Source organism: Mastigoproctus giganteus, chromosome 8 (genome assembly GCF_048544385.1).
Source record: "Mastigoproctus giganteus isolate SK-2022 chromosome 8, ASM4854438v1, whole genome shotgun sequence".
NCBI classification, from domain to species: Eukaryota; Metazoa; Arthropoda; class Arachnida; order Uropygi; family Thelyphonidae; genus Mastigoproctus; species Mastigoproctus giganteus.
Genome location: NC_143582.1, coordinates 185,164,105 through 185,185,571, shown reverse-complemented (window position 1 = coordinate 185,185,571; position 21,467 = coordinate 185,164,105). Strand labels below are relative to the sequence as shown.

General features: G+C 38.4%; 1 protein-coding gene across 2 annotated transcripts in view; it reads left to right on the top strand.

Moving 5' to 3' along the window:
* Window positions 1-21,467, top strand: part of LOC150082063 (uncharacterized) — a 562,503-nt gene that overhangs the window by 310,537 nt on the left and 230,499 nt on the right. For both annotated transcript variants that reach the window (XM_090379088.1, XM_090379087.1), the window contains exon 9: window positions 690-738. In XM_090379088.1, coding sequence (XP_090235214.1) covers window positions 690-738 — 49 coding nt within the window. The remainder of the gene's footprint in view (window positions 1-689; window positions 739-21,467) is intronic.

Here is a 21,467-nt window from a genome sequence, read left to right as displayed (position 1 = left end):
AAATATTCTGTAAATTAGGATGTTCATTGAAAACATTTAGAAGCACCATATGTGCTATTTAAGTAGCCATAGGCAGTTTTGTCCTCATTTAAATTTGTAATGAATGGGATACAAAATTATATCACTATAATATCTGAGCCTATAGTGTTCTCAAAGAATATGGGATCAATTATTCATCTTCATGATACTGTATTGTGAATTATACACCAACCTTTTGATCATGCAACAATATCTCCTGAATGGCATGTGAATTAACTGCCACCCGCACATGGGTTTGGGAGTTTACTTACTTTGAATGTGGGGGGAGCAATGTCAAGAATACCTTCATGAGCTGTAAGGAAGGCTCAAACCATCGGCAATATTCATTCCAGAATAAAACACACATTCCACCGAAAACATTCATGCCTCAACTGACAATGCTATATTCAGCACTTGCGTGCATTGAAGCAGCTCACTGCTTATGGCACAATTGGTTAAAGGATACTGAAGAGTTGGGACTTTCTATTTCCAGTACAGTGCAGGTACAGGTACACAGGGCTTCTTTTCTCACTATTTTATAGCCCACCTAAAGTTGTCCAGATTACCTTAAAGATAGATAGCTTGTAAAATTTGTCACCTGAAATTTAAAAATAATCACTCTTTAAAATTGTGTGTTTTTAATTAAAAAGATTGTGTTTGTCATTATGTAGGTATAATTTGCAAGAGGACCTTGCAATGAGTGACAGTGATGAAGAAACAGTAAGTATGATTTATATTCTTAAAATGTAATTTTACAGCCTAACGAAAACCAAAATGAATAACTATTATGCAGTGTAGATTCTGGAGTCTTCAAATTTCGTGTTACACAAAATGGGGGTTTAGTTTATTCTGACATATCAAGATAATTGTTTTTTGTGTTCAAGTACTCAGTTGTACCATATTTCTTCGATTGTAAGATGCACCTTAATTTCAGAAAAAAAGCTTTGATTCTAAGAAAAATAAATCTAAAAAATATTTTTATTATAATAGAATTCAATTTACTAACAACAATAGTACTGGTATTTATCAGCAGGTATGTTATTTATCACTTCCTTCTGAATCTTCTGAGCCATCGATATCAGCATCTTAATCAATATCAGAGTCTACTTCACATTCACGGTCAGATTATTCTGAACCGTTGTTATCATCATTATTCCATAATATATCATCTTCTGAGCCATCGAGAGCATTGGTGATGCAACATTTTTTAAATGAGTGCTTTACTATTCTTTCTGGGATCAGCTTCCAAGCTGTTGATACCCATTCTGTCAATTTTGATGCCGGTGCTTTCTTAATTTTTCCGGAAGATGTCAACGGAAGGTTATCGGTCAACAGCCAGGATTCATATTCCTTTCTGAAGTAATCCTTAAATGGTTTGTTGACTGAAACGTCGAGTGGCTGCAGTTGACTAGTCATGCCACCAGAAACCACAACCAGGTCACCATGTTATTGCAAGATTTTATTTTTGACACATTCGGATAAATGTCCATGAAATGCATCAAGTACTAGCATGCTAGGTGGGTTACAAAGCCTTCCAGGACGTCTATTCCACACATTTAGCCAGTCTTCCATAAGCTCTGTCGACACTCATTCATATTTTTTGTGCACGCACAATAACATCTTTGGGGAAAATTTCATTCTTCGGTATGGTTTTTCTATTTAAAATTAAATATGGTGGCAACTTTCGACCATCAGCGGTGATACATTACATCACAGTGATACACTGTTTTTCGTAGCCCATGCTTATAATCTTGATTTCTTTAGCACTGACTGTGTAATTTCAAGGCATATCGAAAAAGGAATTTTTTGACAGATAGATGTTCGCCACCTTAACGATAATCCACTATGACACGTGAGTCTGTGTCGCACCAGCCGCAACTGCCTTTAAAAATTATTTTCTCTATTCCGAGGAACTTGGCGTTTTCTCCGGCTTTCAATTGCATGGCTTGTCGAGTGATGGGTTAATCCTTTTGCGTATGTGTCCGTTACAAAATGTATCACAGCTTCATGAACTTGTGGAAATCTTCCTTTCTTAGGCCCTCTAAAACACTTGGTTGTTGCTTTGCACGAAAATATGGAATTGCAATACTTTCTCCAACGACGAACATTTACTTCACTAGTGTCAAAATGTCGACCCGCAGCTCTATTTCCACGTTCTTTTGCATACACAATAACTTTTCGTTTCAACGCGGCTTCGTACTGCAATCTTTTTGACATTTATTCCACAATTTTAATGTGCAATAAGGAATCAAAATTAACGAAATACAGAAACTCCACTTCTTACGTACTTTTGAATATCTAAACAAAACTTCCTAGTTTTCGCTGAGTGAGCGCCACTATAATGAAATAACAGTGACTTCACCTTTCCAAAGCACGTGAAATCACCCATGCCACTTTATTCTCCAATGGAATTGGAGAATGCGATAACTTGGAGGCGGGGTTTCTACATAAAAATAAAACGTGTGGTGCTGTGCAAAGCACGGGAAAATTCGAAAAAAAAAAAAAAAAACTGTGATTGTAAGACGCATCCCGTTTTTAGGGACATTTATGGGGGGGAGAGTGTATCTTAGAATCGAAGAAATATGGAATTTATATTACAATTGCAATATACATAAACTGAATCTGAAAAAATATTTAGAAATTATAATCTTATTATAAAAAGAATTAGATTACAAAATCATCGTAAAAAAGAAATGCTAAAAGATATGTTCCATAGACAGCATACACTCATCTGAATTGGATTAGGGAATTTTTTAATACAGGACTATAATTATGAGATATGAAAATAATACATTGTATTCTGGGCTGATGGAATTTATTTAGAAATTAGAGGGGTGGGGGGGAGACTAACAGCTGTTTATTATAGGACTTAATTCTGTCCCATAGGGAGTATAATTTTAGCATTAGCATTAGTAGAGGCATTTGATGCAAGAAAGCAAGCTTATGCAGCATCAGCCAAAAAAAAAAAAAAAAACCCACTTCCACTTCACCCCTCTGTTCGTTCAAAATACCTGTCCAGCTGAGCCTTAAACTTATTTAGGCTATCAACCTCCACCACAAGGGATGGAAGTCTGTTCCACCAACCAACCACCCGCTGGCTAAAGGCAAATTTCCGCACGTCTATCCTACATCTGTCTTTCCTCAATTTGAATTTATGCCCTCTCAGGTGATTTTTCTGAGCTAGAGGAAGAATCCCATCAGCATTGAGCATGCTTAAACCATTCAAGGCTTTATACACCTCTATCAGATCACCTCGCTGGTGCCTAGTCTCCAGACACTGTAATTTGCAAAACTTAAGCCTTTCTTCGTAAGAGCACCCCTTTGTTCCATTCACTAATCTTGTTGCCCTTCTTTGTACTCGTTCCAGCAGCTCTACATCCTTCTTGAAATGAGGCCTCCAGACCTGTATACAGTACTCTAGGTGTGGCCTGACCATCGCCTTATACAATGGAATAATCACCTCCTTATCCCTGCTGGAAAAATTCCTGTATATCATTGACAATACTCCATGAGCTACTCTTGCAGCCCGTCTGCACTGCTCAGAGAACTTCATATCTGCCTGCACAACCACCCCCAAGTCCCTTTCATTCTCTACCACTGTCAGTGTAGTACCACAGAGTTGATACGTTGCTCTGGGGTTGCTGTTTCCCATGTGTAGTACTTTACATTTGTCAATGTTAAACTTCATTTGCCACCTCTCAGCCCATCTGCTCAACCTTTCCAGATCCTGTTGCAGCAGCATAGTGTCAGTAGTGTCCTTGACAACCCTGCCAACCTTTGTATCGTCTGCAAACTTGGACATTAAGCCCGATATACCATCATCAATATCATTTATAAATACAGAAAACAATAATGGACCCAACACTGAGCCCTGAGGGACTCCACTAATAACATCAGTCCACGATGAGCAGTGTCCATTGATTACCACTCTCTGTCTTCCCCCCCTCAACCATCCCTTTATCCATAGCAGCAATTTGCCTCCAATGTCACACTGCTCCAATTTGTGTAGCAGTCTTCCATGTGCAACAGTATCAAAAGCCTTTCTAAGGTCCAAGTATATAATATCAAAGTTATTCCCTGCATCCAGTTCTTTTGTGACTGCATCATAGTATCCAATCAAGTTGGTCAGGCAAGACTTCCCCTTAACAAAACCATGCTGTGTCTGAGCTATAACTGAAGTCTTGTCTAAATGATCCTGCAGTGCTTCTTTAACCAGTGCCTCCATTAATTTTCCTGGAACAGAAGTTAAGCTCACAGGTCTATAATTACTTGTGTCAGCCTTTGATCCTCCTTTGTGAATTGGGGTCACATTTGCACATTTCCAGTCTATGGGTACCTCCCCTGAGTCCAAGGAAGCTCTCATAATTATGGCTAAAGGTTTGCTTACTTCCTTTGCTGCCTCCTTTAATATAACTGGATAGATCCCATCCACCCCGGGTGCCTTTCTTGTGTTTATCTTCAACAGTTTCTCCTCCACTTTACTCCCAGTTATTTCAAGATTCTGTAGCTTACTGCTAGAGTTGAATACACCTCTGGCATTCCCCTCGCTGAATAGCTCCTCATGTGTGAATGTCGATGCAAAATATTCATTTAGTTTATTTTTAAATAAGCTGTTTGTTTCCAGGAGAAGCGCAAATCTGGTCAGGAAGGGATACAAAATTTACCCTTCATCTCCAAATAATTCCAACTCTCTTTAAACCTATCTGGAAACATTAGATTGTTTTGCTACTAGGTGGCAGCACTAACTAAATACAGTGTATACGTTTCACTTTAACGCAGTAATAGAGAATGCTCTTGCTTAAACTCCGGCACGACCACCACGTCAGGAGAGTTGTAATCGTCAATGGTATTTAGCAATCACGGGCTTGAACCACGGTCCACTCAAAGAGCGTGTGCTACTGCACTCTTTCCCATGACCACTCAACTACGTCCGGCTCTTACTGTAATTCTAGAAAATAAAATTCTTTTGTTTCATAAACTAAAAACTGCCATTTAATACCACTTAATATAAAATGTTTCCTTTTTCTATACCACAAAGAGATCAAAGCAAAATATACTGTAGCAGGATGCTGTTATTTAAAAGAATTTTATTAAAATTCCATTATATCCTTATTATTAATTATAGTCCATTCATCTGCGTAAACACTGAAGTATTTTACCAATTTTGTCTTTATTTGTGGGATGAACACTAAACACATCAAATTTTTTTAAAAAAAGTGTAGAAAATCTTCTCTAGGAGAATTTATTTTATTTTTTTCCCTACAAGAACTCTCTCATTGATGTGGCAAAATTTTCACTGTTCCTGGATGGGACGGGGAAGGCTTTCGTAATTTTCAGGTTCTGGGGAATCGATCTGAGAGTCTTTTATATTAGTGATCAGACCTAATTTGCACACAGTTAGAGATTAATCAAAAAAGATATAGTCTCAATCTTTTGGATCACTCATTTTTAACTGTGTGCAAATTAGTTCTGATCACCATAATAAGAGAATCTCAGAATTTTCCAATTCTGAAAATTTCCCTCCCCTCCCCAGAACTATGAAAATTTTTGCCACATTATGGTAAGTCCTTGAGTGGAAAAAAATGAAAATAAAGCGGCGCTATAGTCAATATTTTCTGCTCAACTTTTTTTTTTTTTTTTTTTTTTGAAATTGGGACTCACTTTGATGTTTAAGTGTTCATCCCATCAAGAAAGGGTGAAACCAATATATATCTTCTCTGTCTGCACGTCCACAATATCTTATAAAACCATCATAAACTCGAACAAGGATACAAGAAAAATAATCAACGAACAGCAAGTCAGTATGAAATTCTGTGTCCTACAGAACAAAACGTTTGCCAGCAACCTTCCAGTGACCGCGAAGGCTGCTTGACAAAATACGAATCACTACCTTTTTTCAAAACGAACGGCGTTATTTACACTCATAACTCATAAATTGCTTCTTACCATATTACATTGAAGTTCTAAAGTAATTATTTCAGAAAAGAACTGCTTTGAAAACGTCCGGTTTGCTCTGAAACACCACTATGTAAATGTGCACATAGCCTCTATTGTTGAAGAAATGCTACATGCGTTAAGCACCAAAACAGTTCTCCGCCCTTCCCTGCACCTTGTCCTTTTAACTGTTTTCTCTTTCCTAAGCTCAAGGGCGAATTAAAGTCGACGTTTTGCATCGGAAGCGAGCCAATAACTCAGGCTATCTTAAATTGGCTCTGAAACATTTTTTCTGGATTATTTAGAAAATGGAGTGATGGACAAACGCATTGAACTAGAGCTCGATAAAACAGCGTTTTATATTTTTAATTTGCCTCAGTCTTGTTTGTACACCCCCCCCCATACTTTGCATAGAATAAAATGGACTTAACGCTTTAAGAAGGAATTACTATGAAAGCTGACTATTTCTCAATAAAGGCATTTTTTACCGCTTCATCTGCTTTTTGTAGATTCTCAACTTCACCAAATGGACAACAAAAATTTCTCGAGAAAGCATGTGTGTGTGTGTGTGTGTGTGCGTGAGAGAGAGATAACAATTTCTGTTCTTTTTTTCATTTGTGCTAAAGCTCAACATCAGACTTCTGAGTTAAGAAAAATTGAAGGTAATTTTTTAGGTCCATACTGAAAATGCCATTAGCTTATTATCGTGATTCAGACACGTACTATTGTGAATGAAACTTCCTGCTATATCAACATTTGCGAAGAATGCTCATCAGGCTGTCACCTTGGAAGATAACAATACCACGGTTGGTGGGTATTGTTGCGTCACAGAAACACGCGTGTCCTGTCAAACTGTCACAACAAACTTTATTAACGAGTAGCTAGGTGTCCGAAATATCTCTAAGGTTGGTAAAGGAGGAAAAAAATTGCAACACTTTGATGCGTTGTCATGTTGATAGTTCTAATTTAAAGCAATACCTGGATGTCCAAATTAAAGCATTACAATACATTGAAAAAAAAATCGAGTTTTTTTTTTTTTTTTTTTTTAACAAAGTATCTTTTTCTAGACCAGCGATTCGCCACTTTTTTATAAAGCGATCCATATTCATATACGGATATGGATCGCTTCATAGAAAGGTCTGTGTCGGCGACCCAAGTTTATATCGCGACCTATAAGGTTGGAAAAAAAAAAAAAAAAAAAAAACAGTGCTCTGGCATGTTTCTATACAGAGCAGTGCAAAATAAGGTGGGGGAAAAAGTTGGGAAGAGTAATGAGCACGACGCATCCGGACGTCGACAAGGAAGGAATCCCCTAAACGGTTGTTTTAACATAGTTATAACAAACGGCAAAGGAACATCAAAAAACAACGGACCTAGGCCAAAATATACCATTGCACAACCGCCAACATACCAAGAGCTTTAACGGCCTGTTAGAAACGCCAACCATTTAATACTTGAAATACTCGTATATAATATTTCAAGTAATATTCCATACAGAAAAAGTCATATTTATTTGATCGGTTAGAAAATGTCAGCAGATGAAATGCTAGATTTAAGCCACAGCGATAAAACAGCAAACGCCTGATTTTTCGGGGAATAAGGCTCATCCTGGTTCTCCAAAAGTTTTGTAATATCTCACCCCCGATACGGTGATTTCACGAAGATTTATAGAAATCCTTTTTCTTTACGATATGGTCTAGTTATCATGAAAAATATAGCTATTACTTGATGTAAATTGTCTTTTGTGTGGTAGGAATCAAAAGACGTTCCCAATACATGAGTATAGGCATCTTTCTATATCCAGATGTTATATATGCGTCAAAACGATTAAGGCTTTGAGTCTACGCGTATGTTGCGTCTGTAACTGAGTGTATTCTTATGTCGGTTTGCTGGACGAAAAACCTCGTGCCCCTAGCCTAAGATCGAATAACTTAGCCACGTTGTGAAAAAAATTTCCATAAAAATGCGTCATTGACGTGATTCAAACACAGGCCTGTTCCATCCGGTGTGAGAGGACAGCAATTATCATCACTGTTTACCCATGAGGACGCCTCGTTAAAAATCCACTGTCTGGCTACACGGGAACTACATTATTTCTTGGATCCAATCAGAATGAAATTACACAGCTTTGCACTGCTCGACATATTGTGTACCACCACGGGCATGAAAATTAAGTGTTGCCTCCCAACTGACACATTCTTTGGTTTATTTCATCCGAGCTCAGCACTGTTTTTAAAATTCAACCGAAAGAAACTTTTACCCTATTTAATCTGCCTGTCATAACTAAGGTTGACGCTAGCGTTTATTCCCATGCGAGACGATCATCAGCGAATGGCTCTAGAAAATAACAATCGTTATTAAAAACTTTACTTGAAACAGTAACCGTTTATCGAAATTTCGTTACTACATAGGAAATTTCACTGTATCGTATTTTTGAAGGAATTACTCTTTCAGAGTATTCCTTACGAAAAAGGAAAAATATCGATGATTTTAAAAAAGTGTTGATCCATCGCTAGGAAAAAAAACAATTGGATTTGCCGATGCGAACTAAATCCAAAAAGTCTGGAGTGGTCATTCATTTAATCCATAGGCCTATTCCATTTCATATTCTACAAAATTGCTATTAATAACATCAAAAACTTTTAAAATTTACTTTTAGAGAAAATCTACACACTAATTTTATGAGAAATATCAAATTTAATTTAGAGAAAATCGGCACGCTAATTCCAGTAGTTATATCAAATACGGTACAAAAAACAGTACAGAAATTGAAAAAAAAAAAAATGTATCGTCTTGATGTTGTTAAGATGTCAGTATGCGTCAAATATGGTTGTACCAGTGGTAAAAGCTTTTTGCGTGCTATTATAGTTAAAAGGAAAACTAAATATAGCACGAAACTAATATGGAAAATTAATGCCGCAGTTATGTTATACTTGGCAACGTGCAATTCTGCTACCTGAATACCAAGATATCCTAAAGTTAAATCAAAATAAAATCATAAAAATAAAAGAAGGAAAAAGCAACAGGTGCAGCGCCTTTTAATTTGCAACATTAGTTTCGTGGTATATTTAATTCCTTTTCTAATAACAGTTTTGTACACAACTACCGTTGTCTTTATAGTCAAGTTCGTTTTGTGCGCTTTCATTTCATGAAATGAAAATTCAGAAACTCAAAATATCTTGCGGATGTCTATTATAGTGACCCATGGGAACCCATATCAAACACCTGTAAACTTAAACATAAATTTGTAGGGTTTTGGACCGCTTCCAATCAACAATACACTCCCTATATAATGAAAAAAAAAAAAAAAAAAAAGCAAAATAATGTTCGCTACCACATCCTACTCATTCGACCCTTTCACATGACCACATAAGACTGCAAGTTCTTATATTGTGCAATCGTATTATCAAATTTCTGCGGAGGCTTAAGTTTATCGGTTGAAGATTTCGTGAAGGGGTTTGAAGTGCTATCATTCGTAGGAATCTATTAAAGAAACATAACTCATGTCTTAACAACGGTTTCGACAAACCATCAAAAAATCTAACCGACTAGGTTGAGCCTGCAGTAGCATACTCCTGAATAACAAAGTCGGTGTGGTCGAATGGTTAAAAGAGGGTGCAGCAGTTTATGCATTTCAGTTTATCACAATTCTAGCCCATATGAATGCTAAATATGATGTTGTTCACATGCATTCTTTATATCTTATAAATTATTCTGATTCAATTCAATAAACAGAAAACTTTTTTTATGTTTAATGTTTTTTTTTTTTTTTTAATGAGATACTTAAATTCATTAAAGGCTGAAGGATAGTAACAACAACTTCGTCAAATTGGCCGTTGTAGTATTGCTGAAACTTAATAGAGACCTAATATATCTATCTGTTTTATGTAACTTAATGACACTAAAAACATAAAGAAATCCATCAACAAAGTGTGTAGGTTAATCGATCTTTCCCTCCAATCTTAACCTTTTTTAATTCATTCTCATCTTGTTGATTTTGGGCACTGGATTTTTATTCAATACTGGGTAAGTATTTTTATCCCGTAAGATTGCAATTAGTAAAGATAAAAGCATCGGTTTTAATTTCGGGAAAGGGGTTTACGACGCTAAATGCCCTCTACCAACTGAGCAGTTAGCACAGAGAGAATGAATGAATACATTAGAATTATGGAATATATTTTTAAAGCAGTAGTCACAGAAGCCATGAATTTATGTACAGTATACCGTAGCCGAGTGGTCAGGAGCAGGAGTGCAGTGGGCATACGCTCTTTGAGTAGACCGGGGTTCAAGCCCCTAACTGCTAAATACGGTCGATCTGCCAACCCGCACTGGACCAGCGAGGCAGATTATGGTCCATTTTCCTCAGCATGAATTTTTGAGGAGGATTCCGTCCTGCAGTGAGTTGATAATGGCTGCAATTTACTTTTTTTTTTTTAACTATACCATTAAGAAAAGTATAGCACAAGGAGGATGAAGGCAGAGCTGGTCATATTAATTAGAGCAGAAAAATATGGCATGGGGAAAGTCATAGGGCGATGAAAAGTATTAAAGATTATAACAGATATTAATTAATCAGTAAAAGTACTGCAGAGATGATTAAGCCGGCAAAGACCGAGTAATAATCTTTACTTCTTCGCAGAAAGGGTTTTGGGGAAATATTCTACACGAAAATTCTAGTTGTAATATAATTCAAATATAATTACAGTGACTATCAATCAGCTACAGAAAAAATATGTCACGAATTTAAATCTAATAATAACAATAATAATAAAATTGTTTATTCATATAATGATTAAGGTTGAATTATATTGGATGATTCGAAACTCATACAACCCGAATATCTATAATTAAAATGCGTCAATACTTTTACAATCAAGATTATGTAATTGAAACAATTATGATAGTAACTGTAATGATAAAGGTTGTAAGCATCTATCATCTTTTCATCATATTCGATGATTCAAACATTTATTTTACAAATGTTTGAATCAAGAATAAACATTTTCTGGGGGGGGGGGCATGGAACTACCCGTTCCCGGACGGGGGTAGTCCCGTAGGAGAACCTTGAAAGTTCAATACCCCAAAAATGGGGCATTGAAATTTCACGAAATGCGAAGTGTAGTTGTCTGTAACCTCGTGGGTTTACGGTCGATTTTAGGTTTGTGAAGGGAAACCGGAGTGCCCGGAGAAAACCTCAGTCCACGGTCTGAGATCGACTAACTCAATACCGAGTGGAAGAAGGCAGGAGGTTTTCCTGCCTTCCTTCTGCTAGATTCGAACCCAGGCCGTTCCACTCGGCAAACAAACACGCTACAACTGTGCTACCGTGGACCACACGAAACATGAGCGCGAGTCAAGTTATATGCTTTATACTGTAGTTTTCCCGCAATAGTAGGACCGTAGGGATTAGTTTACAAAATCTCCAGAAACAAATTAATCTGTGGAGAAGTGTACAATACAGTAAGAATAAACGGAGCAGAATCTGAGGACTGGAGCTCTACGGTACATGCAATAGTATCAAGACTGTTCCCTAAAGATATTCCAGAGTTGGATATTCACGTATTATTTTTTAAAGAAAGCTATTGATTACTTTCAGAACAGCTACTTTCTTGTATGAAAATTAACTGTGAAACCCTGAAAACTTAAACAAAGTGAATCTTTCACTGAAAGATTCACTTTGTTTAAGTGAAAGTTATATCTTTCACTGAAAACTTCGGTGAAAGATATAAATAATATTAAATGAAATATTTATAATTCCAAGAGAAAAACTTCAGTAAGTTTTACCAGTTTTCCTGCAAAGAACAGTTGGGGCTTTATCATCAACTATGAGAAAATTTTATACTGTATATATGCAGTGAATATTACTAATATAAAGTAACACAAATTGTACAATACTATAATATAATATAATACTAACACTAGGTGGCAGATGACCCTCATCAACGGGTGCAATTGCTTATTGGAGGCTTGAAGTGGTGAAACCCATGTTTAGTCTCTAGGGCAAAGTTTCCGGCAGCCCCCCCTCCTCCTTCTCCCTCAACCCATGCACGGTACTACACTGGTGTGCAAAACTTAAGTACCAACACTATTTCTAAAGGTTACAACCGCAAAATCTTTACTTAAGGTACTCTTTACTGGTGAGAGTAGATTCAGTCTCAGCAGCGATTCTGGACATCAGCTAATCTGGCGAGAGGTTGGCACACGATATCATCCCGCAAACATCACTGAAAGGGATCGATATGGCGGTCGAGGTGTTCTCGTCTGGGAAAGCGTTATCTTGGATGGACGTACACAATTCCAGATACTGGAAGGCGGTACTGAGGTAATCCTTCCCCATGTGCGTCTGTTCCGAGGTGCCACTGGCCCCGAGTTCGTGTTTATGGGTGATAACGACACACCCCATCGCACTGCAGCTGTTGATATGCTTTTGGAAAGTGAGAACATTGTTGGTATGGATTGGCCTGCCTTTTCCAGCGATCTAAATCCCATCGAACACATATGGGACGCTTACCCACCAGAAAATGTTCACCAGCTGAAGATGGCGCTGACAGAGGAATGGACGATGTTACCGCAAGAATTTATCAAAAACATTGTTCTAAGTATGGACAGGGGTGCAAAGCCTGCATTGACATTAGGGGGTGGCCATATCTCCTACTGAGGACCACCTCTTCCCTTTGTTCCATATTTGGCAGTGATGCATCTGTATCATGGCAGCCAGTACTATGTTGCCATTTTTGAATAAAGTCCCTCTGTACTGTTTTGTTTCCGTTGTTGTGTCAGTGTTGTTTCCTTCATCATTTCTGTACCTTACGAGGTTCCTTTGGTATGCTTTTCCCATTTCCAGGCCACTCCTATGAGAAGCTATAGGTGAAAACCTGACTGGTCCTTAAATTTTGCACACCGGTGTACTAGTAGTAATACTAATATAAAATAGCACTAATAATACAACACTATAAGATAATACTAATATGTACTAATAATACTAACACTAGGTGGTAGATGACTCTCATCAACCGGTGCAATACCACCGCTTTGTTTAAAAAAAAAGTTTAGCTGTCATAAATACTGTTACAAATGCGAATACGTGCCGAGTAAGAATATAAACGGGCTGTGACCTTATAGTGACGTGATTTCTAAGCCGAGACAGCATGCCAACAGCCAGTTCGGTTTGATAAGTTTTTTTTTTTAAAGTAAAACATCAGTTAAATCAGCTTATACAAATTTGTATAAGCTTGATTTAATCAGCTGAGGTATGCTCCCTTCGGGAGGAAGCATGCATATGCTCCCGAAGGGAGCATATCTCAGCTGATCAAATCAAGCTTATCAAAGAAATGCAGGGATAAAGTAAAATGTAGTATCATATTGAGGCCGCCTAAGAACTAACTCATCTGCTTGTGTGTAATATTTCCATACATTGCATGTTTTCTCTAGTCGACTTGTCTGTTTTTTTCGATGAAAAAAACCGATTCTCCAGGGAGGAAAAACTTTGACAGACTAACTCAGCCACTGAGTGATAAAAAGCCGATAAAAGTTCCTTGTGTCGTTGACGGGGTTCGAACACGACCTTTCCAGCCCGTGTAGGGAGGACAGTGATTATAACCACCGTGCTACTGCGGACTAGAAATGAAGAGTTGTGTTGACTATATATCTCTGAGGAAATTCGATGTCCCAACACTACGCTGAACACAAACCTGTAAACTTAAAACATAAATTTGTAGGGATTTTATACTGCTTCCAATTAACAAGGCACCTCCTAGCAACTGCTTCGCGTAGGCGAACAACAAGACACTGAAATATAATTTTCTTCAGATGATAAAATAATGAAGGGAAATTTACTAAACTATGATCAAATCAACATTCACTTCTCTAGGGAAAGCTGCTCAGATCATCCGGAAAGTGAGAAAAAAATCCATCCGGCCACAATCACAGTTTAGTAGGGGTCACCTGAGACAGCCTTACTGAGCTGCATATCCCTGCTGGAAAAATTCCTGTATATCAATGACAATACTCCATGAGCTACTCTTGCAGCCCGTCTGCACTGCTCAGAGAACTTCATATCTGCCTGCACAACCACCCCCAAGTCCCTTTCATTCTCTACCACTGTCAGTGTAGTACCACAGAGTTGATATGTTGCTTTGGGGTTGCTGTTTCCCATGTGTAGTACTTTACATTTGTCAATGTTAAACTTCATTTGCCACCTCTCAGCCCATCTGCTCAACCTTTCCAGATCCTGTTGCAGCAGCATAGTGTCAGTAGTGTCCTTGACAACCCTGCCAACCTTTGTATCGTCTGCAAACTTGGACATTAAGCCCGATATACCATCATCAATATCATTTATAAATACAGAAAACAATAATGGACCCAACACTGAGCCCTGAGGGACTCCACTAATAACATCAGTCCACGATGAGCAGTGTCCATTGATTACCACTCTCTGTCTTCTCCCCCTCAACCACCCCTTTATCCATAGCAGCAATTTGCCTCCAATGTCACACTGCTCCAATTTGTGTAGCAGTCTTCCATGTGCAACAGTATCAAAAGCCTTTCTAAGATCCAAGTATATAATATCAAAGTTATTCCCTGCATCCAGTTCTTTTGTGACTGCATCATAGTATCCAATCAAGTTGGTCAGGCAAGACTTCCCCTTAACAAAACCATGCTGTGTCTGAGCTATAACTGAAGTCTTGTCTAAATGATCCTGCAGTGCTTCTTTAACTAGTGCCTCCATTAATTTTCCTGGAACAGAAGTTAAGCTCACAGGTCTATAATTACTTGTGTCAGCCTTTGATCCTCCTTTGTGAATTGGGGTCACATTTGCCCATTTCAGTCTATGGGTACCTCCCCTGAGTCCAAGGAAGCTCTCATAATTATGGCTAAGGGTTTGCTTACTTCCTTTGCTGCCTCCTTTAATATAACTGGATAGATCCCATCCACCCCGGGTGCCTTTCTTGTGTTTATCTTCAACAGTTTCTCCTCCACTTTACTCCCAGTTATTTCAAGATTCTGTAGCTTACTGCTAGAGTTGAATACACCTCTGGCATTCCCCTCGCTGAATAACTCCTCATGTGTGAATGTCGATGCAAAATATTCATTTAGTTTGTTAGCTACCTGAGCAGGATCATCAACAGTTGACCCATCAATATCAAGTGGACCAATCTGATTCATCCCCTTCCTTCTAGAGTTTACATAAGTAAAGAACTCTTTGCTGATTTTCTTTGCATCCCTTGACAAGGATTTCTCGTAATCTGCCTTCGCCTGCCTAACCTCCTTTGTAACTTGGTTGCATATCAACTTGTATCTATCATAGGCTTCTGTGTCATGTGTTAATTTGTATGTATCCCATGCATTTTTCTTCTCTGCCATATGCCTCATTAGTTCATCTGACATCCATTTTGGCCTAAACCTTGAACAATATTTCTTAGTTGGTATGTAAAGCCTAGTAGCTTCCAAGATAAGTTCTTTGAATGCTTCCCATTTTGAATTTACTGTTGGTAACATCATCAGTTGGTCCCACTGTATAGAATTTAAATGCTGTCTCAGTCCATCGTAGTCGCCTTTACGGAAGCAATAACCCTTCCCTTTACCCCTAATGGTAGTTACCTCTTTGAGTAAATCCCACTTCAGCACACTGTGATCACTGCCACCTAGTGGTTCATTTATCTGCAGATTCTTAATGCATGAAGAATCACTGCTGATAATCAAATCAAGAGTATTACTCCCTCTAGTTGTCTCCCGAACATGCTGATGTAGAAAACAATCATCCAATAAATCCACAAAAGCCCTGCTAGTGTGTGAGTAACCAGTTCCCAAATTCCAGTCAATATCTGGGAAATTAAAATGTCCCATTATAAGACTCTCTGATTTACTGGCCCACTCTATTTCCCTGTACAGTTCCTTATTATACTCATCAGAGTCATTAGGCCTATAGCACACTCCTACTCTCAATTTTGATCTCCCAATGTTTATGTCACACCAAACTGACTCAACCCTGCACTGTCCAGCGATGTCGACTGGCTTCACTTCCTTGGTTTTTATGTGTTTCTTAACTAATAGCATAACCCCTCCCCCCCTTCCTATCCTGTCTATCCTCTCTGTAGACGTTGTACTCCCCAAATTGCAGTTCTGCATCCCTTATATCTGTGTGACACCACGTCTCTGATATCCCAACAATATCTGCCTTCGATGTTTTGAGCAATACCTCAAATTCATCAAATTTATTTTCTAAACTCCTAGCATTGGTGTACACGCAAGTATACCTGCACCTGTTTCTATTCTTAGCTACCCTAACACAACCCATGTGTTTACTTGTACCGCAATGGCTCCCAGCAGTCTCTGAAATACCATGCATCTTGTTTTTCAGGCTTCTGCTCATTCTAATAGAAGCAGTGCAAGAATCTCTTTCACCTCTGCCAGTGGCTACTGTCAATCTATTGGTCTTTGTCTCCCCCCAAGCTAGCAGTTTTCCGACCCACCTAACACTGCCTCGATAGCATCAGCAAATATTCTTGCACCCTTTCTATTTAAGTGTATCCCATCCCTGTAGAAGCAACCTCTCCTGTTAACAAGTACAGTCCAGGCTGAAAAAAATTCTACCCCTTGAGCCTTGCACAATCTTTCCAGGGCCGAATTGATCGACAAGGCTCTCATCATATACTCCCTCCTATCGTGTCTGGGCAGAATTGCAGACACTTTCAAATTCAACCCTAATTCTCGGCGTTTGTTCAACAGTGACCTGTACTTGTTACGTAATTCTGCCGGTCTCCTACTCTTAATATTATTAGTGCCAACGTGTACAACTATATCACCTTTTGTGCCCTTAAAAGATGATATTCGCTCTACAACGTCATCAACCTTTGCCCCTGGCAGACATACCCTGGTCCTGTTCCACCTATCTTTTTTACAAAGCATGTTCCCCGTTTCCCTGACAATAGAGTCACCAACAACTACTAGTTCCTTCGGGATCAGCGCATTCTGCCTTGGGGGTTGTCTCTGTGTCACGCGATGCCCAAGTGCAAGCTCTGGCATTGATGTGTGCAGCTGAGAGCTTGATGGGCCCCTCAATTTAGTTTCTTCGACGGCATCCACCCTGTCCTTCAAGCTCTCATATAGGCCCACAAGAACGCCGAGTTGTTGCCTGATATCGATACACTCCTTACATCGCGCACACACAAAGACATCCCCCTTGGCAGTATCATGTCCCGTACCCGATTGCTCTGCAAACATCAAGCAAACAGTGCATTTTATAAGGCTGTGAGTCAGAGGACAACTGCCCCCCTCAGTTCTGCTCTGAGCCACAGCACTTCCATTAGCTTGAGCCTTTTGCTTTGCTGCTCTGGTCTGAGTCATGATTCTATTAATTTATTAATTAATTATAATTAATTATGTTATGTTATTAATTATGTTAACTATAATTAATTATATTACGTTTGCAATCTAAGTCGTTACATGTATTTATTCAAACGTACAATTTAACTGCTAACGAAGTTCAACCAACGCTATCTAGTACGATATATAACTATCGTATCACAAAGGCGGGAAAATTACGAACGGTAGTTAAGAACACGGGGAAAACCCTTACCGATACTTTTATGCAATTACAAGGCCGAGTAAAGAATAAATACGCCAAATTAATCAGAAAATGACAAAATAATGTTATACTACTAAATTTAAATCAAAAGTTTTAGAAAAACAATAATTTCAAATTAATAAATAAGAAAAATCCACTTAGCGGCTTTGAACACGATCACTAGTAGCCTCGTCAGCAGACATTCTTCATGGAACTTTAGGGGTATACTTTAATTGATAATAAACTATTAAGTATACCCCGATAGTTCTGTGTTTTTTTTTTTTTTTTTTTTCTCTCTCTTTAATCAGTAGCTGTTCATGTAATTTCTTTTAAATATACTTGAGGCAGACTCATTTCTCTACTTCCGTGAAAATTCTTGCATGTTCATGTCATAGCATGTGCAAAATGCTTTCCCCATTGATCTCTTTGAGGCATCATATTTTGTTCAGTATTAGTCTGGTTTTGCAGTGGGATGGTTAAGCATCAAATTAATACTAAATTTCGTTTATAATTGGGCAAGAAGTGTCACAGATACACAGAGCCTGTTTCAGAACTTAGTGCTGAAGGTAGGTAGGGTGTGTGTGTGTGTGTGTGTGTGTGTGAGAGAGAGAGAGTTTTTTTTTTTTTACAGTAGAATGGGGGGATTGTTGAGTTAATCTCAGGTCACCTGCCTTTGCACTGCACATTTGAATGTAAGCATCAATGGGGTACAGAAATTTTTGTAATATGATTGCCAAGTAATAGTTCTAATACTAACACATAAGTTGAGCATAAGTGAGAACAGTTATCACCAAAGTTTGATTGCAGTTTTGAGAAAGCTGGTTCACAGCCTAACACCTCTAGAACAAAAGAAAACTTGGTCTGCAATTTGTGCTGATCTTCTGCAAACTTAATGACAACACCTTTACTATTTCCATTATTTTGGGAAATATAAGTTGGTTGTTGTTATTGTATTTGGTTTTTAGGAGCATTAGCAACTAAGGCCATATTGCTCCGAGGATATGCGGTGGTAATTTCCTGACCTTTCCACAACCTCCGTATTTGGTGGTCACGGGCTCGAACCCTGGTCTAATGAAATTTGTTGGTGCTTTTTTGTACAGTTCTTCAGTGTGGTGACAAAATCAAGAGTTTTGGAGGGGCACCCTATCACCTCCCTCAAAAAAGTTTGTGCTGAGAGGTAAAAAGAGAAATCTGTGTGTGAAGACTTTTTTCCCAATACAAAAGGGATTATACATAAAGAGCTCATCCCTGCAACTGTAATTATTAATTAAATTGAAAGGATGCAAATGGAGTTGTTTGCTTCATCTTATCCCTTATTGCATTTCATGGTCTAGTAATGGGATTGAAATTGACTGTGATTGGAGAAGTGGTTTATATAGCCATTACGTTGCATAATAGTAGAAAAGTTCCTGGACAGATATATCAGTCTGCAAAGAATTTTCTGTGCAGAATAGAAGGTGATAGACATGAGACTTGAGTATGAAAAAATCTGTCCAGCTTGAATATAAAAAGTTACTTTTTTAGGACAAGGCTGAACTGAGTTTGATTTGCCTGTTTTGTGAGTGACATTGCTTAGATAGAAAATAATAATAAATAAAATGTGAAGTAGAAAATAGTTCCCAACTTATAGTTAATGTAGAATTGATTCAGATGTTTTGAAAAATTTTGTTGTTTAGCTCCTAGTTTGATGTAGCATGTAACTTCCAAGAAGAATCGAAATCTTAATCTTTCAAAGTATTTCTCTGTTTTGTGCCTCCTCCTTCCCTTAAAAAAAAAAAAAAAAAAAAAAAATGTATGTCGCACATTAGGATAGCCTTTCCATGAATTTACATGAAGTAACAATACAGCCTTAACACAGGGGTTGGCAACCTGTTGACACTAGTCAGACTTTTGTGGATTTATTGGATAATTGTTTTCTGCAGCATCATATTCGAGAGGCAACCAGAGAAAGTAATACTCTTGATCTGGTTATCAACAGTGATCATTCGTGTATTACGAATTTGCAGATAAAGGAACCACTAGGTGGCAGTGATCACAGTGTACTGATGTGGAATTTACTTAAAGATTTAATTACCATCGGGGGTAAACGAAAGGGTTTTTGCTTCCGTAAAGGTGAGTACAGTGGGATCAACTGACGATGTTACCAACAGTAAATTCTAAGTGGAAAGCATTCAAGGAATTAATCGTGGAAGCTACTAAAAATTTCATACCTATTAAGAAATATTGTTCAAGGTTTAGGCCAAAATGGTTATCTAATGAACTAATGAGACTCGTAACAGGGAAGAAAAATGCATGGGATGCATATAAATTATCAAGCGACTCAGAAGCCTATGGCAGATATAAGCTAGTCTGTAATCAGGTCACAAAGGAGGTTGGGCAGGCGAAGGCAGATTACGAGAAATCCTTGGCAAAAGATGCTAAGAAAAACAGCAAGGATTTCTTTACTTATATAAACTCTAAAAGGAAGAGGATGAATCTGATTGGTCCACTTGACATCAATGGTTCGACTGTTGATGATCCTGCTCAGATAGCAAACAAACTGAATGAGTATTTTGCACCTACATTCACACATGAGGAATTATTAAGGTTTGAAAATGGCAGAAGGTTATCAAATTGTAGCAGGATACTTAATGATTTTGTAATAACTGAGAGCAAAGTGGAGGAGAAATTGTTGAAGTTAAACATAAGAAAAGCACCTGGGGTGGATGGGATCTATCCAGTTATATTAAAGGAGGTGGCAAAGCAACTAAGCAAACCCTTAGCCATAATTATGAGAGCATCCTTGGACTCAGGGGAGGTTCCCATGGACTGGTGATGTGCAAATGTATCCCCAATTCACAAAGGGGGATCGAAGTGTGACACGAGTAATTACAGACCAGTTAGTTTAACTTCTGTTCCGGGTAAAATAATGGAGTCACTGGTTAAAGATGCATTGCAGGATCATCTAGACAAGACTGCAGCAATAATTCAGACACAGCATGGGTTTGTTAAGGGAAAGTCTTGTCTGACAAATTTGATAGGATATTATGATGTGGTTACAAAGGAACTGGATGCAAAAAATAATTTTGATATCATATATTTGGATTTCAGAAAGCTTTTGACACTGTTGCACATGGAAGACTATTGTACAAATCGGAGCAGAATGGTATTAAGGGTAAGTTGCTACAATGGATAAAAGGATGGTTAAGTGGGAGAAGACAGAGGGTGGTAATCAATGGGTTCTGCTCTTCGTGGACTAATGTAATTAGTGGAGTCCCACAGGGTTCGGTGTTGGGTCCACTGTTGTGTTGTATATTTATCAATGATATTGATGAAGGTATATCAGGTTTAGTGTCGAAGTTTGCAGATGATACAAAGGTTGGCAGGGTTGTTAATGACAGTAATGGCAGTGTGCTACTGCAACAGGATCTAGATAATTTGGGCAGATGGGCTAAGAAGTGGCAACTGAAGTTTAACCTTGACAAACGTAAAGTACTGCATATGGGTAGAAGTAACCCCAGAGAAACGTACCAACTGTGTGTACTACACTTAAGGTGGTAGTAAATGAAAAAGACCTGGGAGTAATTGTGCAGTCAGATATGAAGTTTTCTGAGCAATGCAGATAGGCTGCCAGGGCAGGTCATGGGGTTTTGTCAATGATATATATGAATTTTGCTAGCAGGGAGAAGGAGATGATTGTCTCTCTGTATAAGGCAATGGTCAGGCCACGCCTTGAGTACTGCGTACATGTCTGGAGGCCTCATTTTAGGAAGGATGTAGATTTACTTGAGCGTGTACAGAGAAGGGCAACAAGATTGGTGAGGGGAATGAAGGGATCCGCTTACCAAGCGAGGCTTAAGTTCTGCAAATTGCAATGGCTGGAGACTAGGCACCTGCGCAGTGATCTGATTGAGGTGTATAAGGCCTTGAATGGGTTGAGCACGCTGAATTCTGATGGGATCCTTCCACT